Source organism: Manihot esculenta, chromosome 2, assembly GCF_001659605.2.
Source record: "Manihot esculenta cultivar AM560-2 chromosome 2, M.esculenta_v8, whole genome shotgun sequence".
Lineage (NCBI taxonomy): Eukaryota > Viridiplantae > Streptophyta > Magnoliopsida > Malpighiales > Euphorbiaceae > Manihot > Manihot esculenta.
Genome location: NC_035162.2, coordinates 24,131,734 through 24,140,072, shown reverse-complemented (window position 1 = coordinate 24,140,072; position 8,339 = coordinate 24,131,734). Strand labels below are relative to the sequence as shown.

At 33.0% G+C, this 8,339-nt stretch overlaps 1 protein-coding gene across 1 annotated transcript; it reads left to right on the top strand.

The window, feature by feature from the left end:
• Window positions 1–618: 618 nt before the first annotated feature.
• On the top strand, window positions 619–1,357 carry LOC110620892. The gene is made up of 2 exons (XM_043951009.1): window positions 619–795; window positions 835–1,357. The coding sequence occupies exons 1-2, from the start codon at window positions 634–636 to the stop codon at window positions 946–948; spliced, it is 276 nt and encodes a 91-aa protein (XP_043806944.1). The 5' UTR covers window positions 619–633; the 3' UTR covers window positions 949–1,357.
• Window positions 1,358–8,339: the final 6,982 nt, after the last annotated feature.

Below are 8,339 nucleotides of genomic sequence, written 5' to 3'. Positions count from 1 at the left end.
AAGAGGCGATCAAAACTTAGAGATATGGAGGAAACTAACTCCTGAGGTCTCCAAGCTTCCAAACTTCGATCTTTGCTCAAAAATCTTCAAAACCAAGTTAAAACTCATCAAAACATGAATGATTTGAAGGAAAACATCAAAACCAACCATGGAAGGGCATGGACTCACCTCTGCCCGAAATTGGAGAAGAAACCTCGCCCATTTTTGGACATGGGGCCTTTTATAGGTGGTTGGCCAGACCACCTTCGGAGGCCAAAGGTGCTTCCACAACTCCACCACATTCGGCGGCCGAACTTGTCATTCGGCGGCCGAACTTGTCATTCGGCGGCAGCAAAAGGGAGCCACTTTCGGCAGCCGAACATGAGGTTCGGCGGCCGAACCTGGCATCTCCCTTCAAAACTTTTTTTTTGTTTCAAAACTCAATTTTCTTTCTTAATCAAACCATAAAAACATATAAAAACATTTTAGAAAACCTTTATTTTACCCTTCTAGAAGATTCCGACATCGGTGAAATTCCAGATTCCAACGGAGATTCCACCGGAAGGTAGGAATTTCTATGTCGGGGTCTAGCCGGATATTACACCAGTGCTGCTGGATATGGTAGTGGTGGTGCTGGTGTTGGTGCTTTAGGGCATGCAGGTGGTGGAGGAGGAGATGGTAGTGGCGAAGGCGGTGGTGCCGGTTATGCTGGTGGAGCAAGTGGTGCAGGATATGGTAGTGGTGGAGGTGAAGGTGGTGGTGCTACAGGATATACAGGTGGTGGCGGCGGTGGTAATGGTGGTGGAGGTGGTGCAGGTTCTGCTGGAGGGGCTACTGGTGGTGGAAGTGGTGCAGGTTCTGCTGGAGGGGCTACTGGTGCTGGATATGGCAGCGGTGGTGGTAATGGAGGTGGTGCTGGATATGGTTCTGGAGGAGAAAAGGGTGCTGGTTATGGCGGTGGTGGCGTAGCTGGTGGTGGAGCTGGTGGCGGGAGTGGAGCCGAAATTGGTTCAGGTGGTGCCGGCTATGGTGGAGGTGAAGGAGCTGGATCTGGTGGAGGCTACGGTGCTGGTGGTTCTGGATACGGAGGTGGTGGCAATGGTGGCATTAGTGGTGGTGGAGCTGGAGGAGCCCATGGAGGAGGATATGGAGCAGGCGGAGGGAGTGGTGCAGGTGGTGGCCATGGAGGCGGCTATGCTCCCTAAGATTAGCTCGTTGCCCTTATATTATTTATATCTCAATATTATCGTTGTTATCAGTAACATTAAGAGAAATAAGATATAAAGAAGTACTTGCTTTATGATATATTTATGAAAGTCAAGTGGTTGCTTTTGTAATTGTCTCAATTGGTAAGAAATATGAGCTTTTCTTTCATACATATGTCCAGTGACAGAATGATTTTATTATAAATGTTATACAGAAGGTGTAGGTCCCCAACGTCTTACTTGGATGTCGCGTATTTCAATCAACATCGCAATATGCATCTCATTTCTCAACTTCTAGAGTTCCATAATCATTAGTTTCACTAAAAAGTTTGATGAGTTCTCTTCTATTTCCTATTGTCTCTCGAGTTTACTGGGTCATGGGAGTTCCCCCAGGCTGTAGTGGGCATTCGCTGACGGGTTTGGGGTGATTGGAGCGCGGTGGATGAATGAGGGAGACGGAGAAATTGATCAAGACGAAAGGGGAAGGAAAAAGCTCAGTCACGTGTTTTCTCTCCCTCATGTAGTTTTTGCATGTTTATTGATAATAAGATTCTTTTTTTGAAATAGATTGATAATAAGATTCTGACTTTGAAATTATTTTACAGTATACTTTTAGAAATTAGAAATTATATTTGTGCTTAGTAATGAGGCAAGAGCGAAAAATATTTACAAGGACTCAACGAGATATTTAAAAAAAAAAATCGAGGCATAATTTACATTTAAAAACTTTTATAAAATAAATGATGTCCTTGGAGCTTAAATTTCATACTTTCTACAAATATGTTTAATTAACAGGCCATTAATAAATTATAAAATTTTTAATTTTTAATTAAATAATATATTCAATAAATCTTTTAAATATAAAAATAAATTAATTTTTCTTTTACTTTTTAAAAATAAATAAACTCTTTAACTTTTAAAAATATATAAAAATATATGAATTAAATTGAGCTAAAAACATATACAAGTCTTAGTGAGTGTCGAATACATAAAAATAAGTCATGCTATGCTTTTTCCCAAGTATAAACGGTAAATATGATAAGTAGGATTTTGAATCCACAAACAATAATTTAATTCTATTATTTAATAAAAAATATAAAATATAAAATTGAGGATTTTGAATTCATAAATATTAACTAAATTAGATGAAATAAAATGAAAATTGATTGGGCAGCAAATAACTAAATCAAGTAATTAAATTAGAAAAGAGAAAATTATTTTTTCGTCCTCAAATTATAGCATAATTAACGATTTTATTTTTTTATTTTTAAAACCTAATACTTTAATTCTCCAACTTTTATTCTGTCCAAATTCAAAGTTTTTTCGTCCAAAAACTTATGTTATATTAATGATTTAAGTCTAGTCAAAAGAAAGAGAGTAAAATATAATCCTAAAAATACTCTTATCATTAATAAAAATTATTTACCCTTCAAATCCTCAAATTTCTTTCATTCCTTTCATTATTCATATCTAATCCATCACCAAAATTAGGAGTGAGTGGTCGGTTCGATTCGATTTTGAATCGAATTAAAACCAAAAATTGAAAAAATAAAATCACTATTTATTCTAATCGAATTAAACCAAAAGTGTTAAGATAATCGAGCTGAACCAAACCAAAAAATATCAGTTCGATTTAATTTTTTATCAATTGAAATTCAAATAAATTACAAAAACCAAATAAAAAGCAATCTGAAAATTAATAGGAGATGAACAAAAAAATGAAAATCATCCTCCAGTTAGCTCTCCTTCATCTAAAAGCAAAATCCACTTTTTCCATTAACCCTTTTGCGACTTATGACCTGCAATCAGTGGAATTGAGGCTTGAAAGCTGAAAGGAGAGGCTTGAAATGCTGCAACCTAAAACAGAAGTCGACAGCTCACGATTCACGTTAGTTCGAGATGCTAACGAGATGGAGAAGAGGCTTTCAAGGCTCAACCTCAAAGGCTTGACGAGATGGAAGAAGATGACTTCGATTGCGAAGGTTGGACATTAGATGCTCAATGTCGACCAGATAGAGAAGTCTTCGAAGCCGTCAACTAGATGAAACTCATGTAACAAAGCATGGGGGCTGGTGCGGTAGTCAGCGTGGAGATTGGGAACTGAAAATTTTTAATTATTGAAGGAAGATGTAGGTTTAGTCGTCTAGGAATCTTTAGTGTTTATGTTTGGGTTGGAGATTGGGGTTGGATTAAGTTGGGTTTAATTTTATGTTTTTGGTTTTGGATTTGAATTATGGTTGGCTCTTGGTTGGGTGGATTTGAAGGAAGATAAGGTTTTATTGCTTCAATTTTTTGAGAGAAGGATCTTTAATTTTGATGAAATTAAACTTAAGGAACTAAAGTGTTAGGCTTTAAAGAGGGTAATTAGGTAATTTCTTCTTTCACTAACAACATTTTTGACAGAGAGACCTCTAATTTGGATGGAATTAAAGTTGAAGGACTAAAGTATTAGATTCTAAAAATAGAGAGACAAATACGTTAATTATGTTATATCTCAAAGAAGAAAAAAAATAATTTTTCTATTAGAAAAATATCTAGTTTTAAGAATATTTCAATATTAATCTCGCGGGATTGATCATAGATGCAAGGCTATTTATTTTAATATCTGATCAGCCGATTATAGATGTTAATACGGTCTACTAATCTAATCTTTCCTTAATTATTAAACTAATAAGCATCAGCTTACTAATTATTTTCTAATTGACAAACAACCTTATGATCAACTTTATAAGATTTAATTTGCTAATAATATTAGAAATTTAGAAGACCTGACTCTCCATTTCAAAAAAAAAAAAAAAAAAAAAAAAAAAAGAAGACCTGACTCTAATAAAGAAATTCACATGGCTAATTTGAAAATAAATACCTTTCCACCTACTTTTGTAGCCAAAGATCGAGCTAGTAAAAGCAGTAAGAGAGAATCATCAAGATATCGTAAAAGGTCCTTTAATATAAATTAAAGGAGAACAAATCCAGGTAGAATATTAGTAGATAATAGAAATCTAAATTGAAATGAATAGAAAAGAGATGTGAATTTACAAATAGGGTGTTGGTGATTTGAAGGGAGATTCAGAGACGCTTCAAGGCTAGAATTAGTCTTTCCACCATAACATCAACATTACCTTATGATTATTGGATTTCCAATGGTGAAATCAGTGAGATATTTTTCTTAGCACTCATACCTATCCTACTTGTCCTGTCCACCATATTACCCACCATATTAGCCTTACCCAATGTATACACCTCTACTATAATACCAAAAACTAATAGACCTTACTTAGAAGATGGAGCTCTACACCCGTACCTCGCCCTATAGAAGCAATAGTCTCAAAAATCCAGCCACAAAGAATCAACCCTGAAGGAGGAGATAAAACAAAAATGAATACCTTAAATTGGATGCCTCATGCTAGCATAAAAATGACACGATTCTTCAACAATAAATTGTGCATTGAAGTCTTCATGCTCTTCAAAGATTCAATATGGGAAGCTCCAAATCATGACAAATCACATCACTTAATTCAAGACTTATGAGATGATAACTATATTTAGAAAGTATGGATAATGAGAAAACAAGCCACACGCTCTTCAACACATGTGGACATGTGATATAATTTCAGATCGCATAATGCATGTATGGTCAAATTACATTTAGACCAATTTTATTATTTTAATATTTTAATATTTTATGAAATTTATTTTAAATTAATTTGGCTTACTTTAAATGCTAAATTCGTGCAGCCCTATTGGAAAGAAATATTCTCTAAGACAATTTAGAAAAATTATCTTTAATATAATTTAAATTTAACTATTTGACTTCATACACATCCTATATTAGAATTATACTTTCTATACTAGAATTAGAGATTTGAGACTATAAAAACATCCTTTAGGTGGCAGCCATGAAATATCATTGATTGATCAATAAGTTAAAGAAGTTGATCTCTCTCCATGATGAGAATTTATTCTTAGAACTTTGATTTTTCTCCATTATTTAACAACTTATCAAGGTTCAACCTCATGGCATTCTAATATGAATTTCCTCACTTCATACTTAGTTAACTTATCAAGAATTTCTAGTAGCGTTCTCTAGTTGTAATCACTTGATTATCTATGCTTAGTTAACTTATCAAGAATTTACCTCGTTCTTTATCAAGTTGTATTCGAGATTTTTGATCACGAGTTGATCCTGGATTTCACATCAGTTGGTAACAGAGCACGGTGATAGATAAATTTCTATTTATCTATGTTTATTTATTTCATAAGTTTAAAATTTTATTTTTATTTAATTTTAGTTTTATCTCATAATTTCAGTTTGTAAAAAAAAGGAGAAAAATGTTTTAGACATATTTATGTAGAAAAAAAAAAGAAGAAAAAAGAAGTTTCATTTCAATTGTGTGAGATTGTTAAAAAAATAAGGATAGATATCAAAGTTCAGTGCTTTATTTGCAAAATTTCAGATTGAATTCAAAGATTTTATGAAAATCATGGAGAAAGCCATTCAGAAAGAGAAAGAATGAACCACCAATAATGATGTAGATCGATTTAAAAATAATAAAGAAGATGATTCTGAATCTAAACATTGTCATATAGAAGAAAGCCAAAAGATGTGATAGAAAGCATTTTGGTAGATCAATTCTAAAAAATTCATGTTACCCTAATAATTGTTGAAAGACACAACCAATATGAGGATGATTTTCAAGATATTAAAATTGAGCAAAATTCTGATATTAGTGATCTAATTCTGATTCAGATGATTATTCCATTCAAGAAGTTGAGGTTCAAATTACCTTTGACATTCTTGCACAAGACAACCTGTATGGAGATGATCCTGCGCATGTCAATCCATTTCTTGTCATTATGGTTGAAGATTTGAGGACGAATCTTTTTGAGGAATGAGAGAATAATGCGAGTACGGGAATGACACAATTCTTTAATAACAAGTTGTGCATTGAAGTCTTCACATTCTTCAAAGATTCAATATGGGAAGCTCCAAATCATGATGAAACAAGTTACCATTGCTTAATTCAATGATTACAAGATGAGAACTATATTTGGAAAGTATGGATAGTAATAAAACGAGCTACACTCTCTTCAACACATGTGAATACGTGACACAATTTTAGATTGCATAATGCATATATGGCCGAATTGCACTTACGTCAATTTTATTATTTTGGTATTTTTATCATTTTTTAAAATTTATTTGGTATACTTTAAAGGCTAAATTCATGCATATCTAATGTAGTAAGAGTTTGATGATGAAAATCATCCACAGTTCCAATATAAGTGAAGTAAATTAAATGAGCTGCGGAATGAAAGTGAAGTAAATTAAATGAGCTTCGGGATGAAAGTGAAGTAAATTAAAAGAGCTCTAGGATAATGTTTTGTTCCTAAATAAATAATAAATTAAATAAAAATAATAACGAAAGAAAAATAAAATAAAATAAGATATGCAAAAATAAAGAGAATTGGGCTAAAACCTTAGGCAATTTAGTCAAAGGTATGTTCTATGGGCCTCATTTATATTCCTAGATCTCTTCCATAAGGCCTAAGGTCTATTTAGCCCTTAAGATTAACGGATTTGAATTAAAAAATTAAATGGGTGGCCAAATAGGCTATGTACTTTAGCCTATTTAGCCAACTAAGATTACATGAAATCTAAGTTTAATTTCATTAATCTTTAGGGGACTTTTTTTTTTAGGAAAAATTAAATAATTTAAGAACCAAAATCAGTCAAATGAACCACTTATGACTTGCCAAGCTATCCAAAATCTAAGGTTTTGGTTCTTCAATTTTGATTAGGAGTCTACAAACTCCTTTAAGCATCTCCTAACCCTAGGGTAGATCATTCATTCACTCAATCACACAATCGCACATACTCCTTTTATACTCCGCTTCCCAAGTACCAGAGAAAAATAAAACCCTTGGATAGTCAATCTTCCTTTAGTGTTGCTACCCTCACAATTGTCTTCTTTCTTTTTTTTTTTTTCTTTTTCTTTTATCTAAATAAAGATAATCTCTTTCAAGGATAATTAACCAAGGCATACTAGCATCCTAAAGTATGTTCTTTAATTTATTTGAAGTGTTGGACATCCCTTCCATAAAGTTTTATGTGATATTTAAGACCAACACAACTTTGTGCATATTAGCTAGATTGCAAGTCCCTTCTGCTTGAGAATACATCTCGGATTATAGGAACAATGCCTTTTAAAATACTTTTACTGGTTTCTTAATGAAATTTTCTATGATTTTTATATATTATTTGTATTAATATGATTTTTTCTACAAAATATTATGAATTTTCAAATATTAAGAGGGATCTAGTTCTGGACGCTTCTAGTGAGTGGTACGGTACCATTTCTAGGTCCCATAACTTGATCCTCAAAAAATCAAATCAAGTATTTTGTTGAGCCTAAAAGAAGTTTGAAAAGTTTACTAAAATTTTTTGTCTATTTGAGATTTTGATGAGTTGCAAAACTCAGCACTTTTTCCTTATTAAATTCCATGATTTTGCTATAATTTTGATATAAATAATCAATTTTTACTTGGAATTTGGTTTTAGACAGGTTTTTCAGCGAAAGTTAAGAAAAGGAATGAAAAGAGGCTGAATTGGAAGATTTTCGGACTGGGAGTTTATAGCCTTGGGCAAGCCTGTAGCCCAAGGCGATGGACAGCTCCAGATTTCAAAAAATATCACCTAAGCCCGATTTTTCCACTTAAGTAAGGATAAGATCAGTTTCAAATTGCATCAAATACAATCAGATTAAGATAGGGATGAGATAAGAGTAGTAGAGTTTATTTTAAATTATTAAATTTTATCTTTTTGTTGAGGAAAAAACCTATATAAAGGCTCTCAAAAAATTAAACCTACATCATATTTTTCTCTTCTTCTTCTCCTCTCCCATATTCGGCCACTCCTTGCCGCCTCCTTTTTCTTTTTTTTTTTTAGTTTTTGCAATTTTATCATGGATCTTAGAAGCTAAACAAATCTTTTCAGTTGAAAGTTAATCCAAATTGAGGTTTTATTCAAGTTGTGAGATTATGTGCTTAAATTCTCTTCATCTTATTTCTATTTTCTATTAATTTCTATTTTCGAGGAACACTAACTTCATTATTGTCCTCTTAGGAATTCAAGGGGCCCATTGAATCTCTTGGAAA

What these genes read in the sequence shown, in the direction of transcription:
- LOC110620892 (XM_043951009.1), top strand. Translation starts at nt 634, where the DNA reads ATGCAGGTGGTGGAGGAGGAGATGGTAGTGGCGAAGGCGGTGGTGCCG. An exon ending in TGGTGGTGGAGGTGGTGCAG is followed by an intron (nt 796 to 834) that starts GTTCTGCTGGAG and finishes GAAGTGGTGCAG; the next exon opens with GTTCTGCTGGAGGGGCTACT.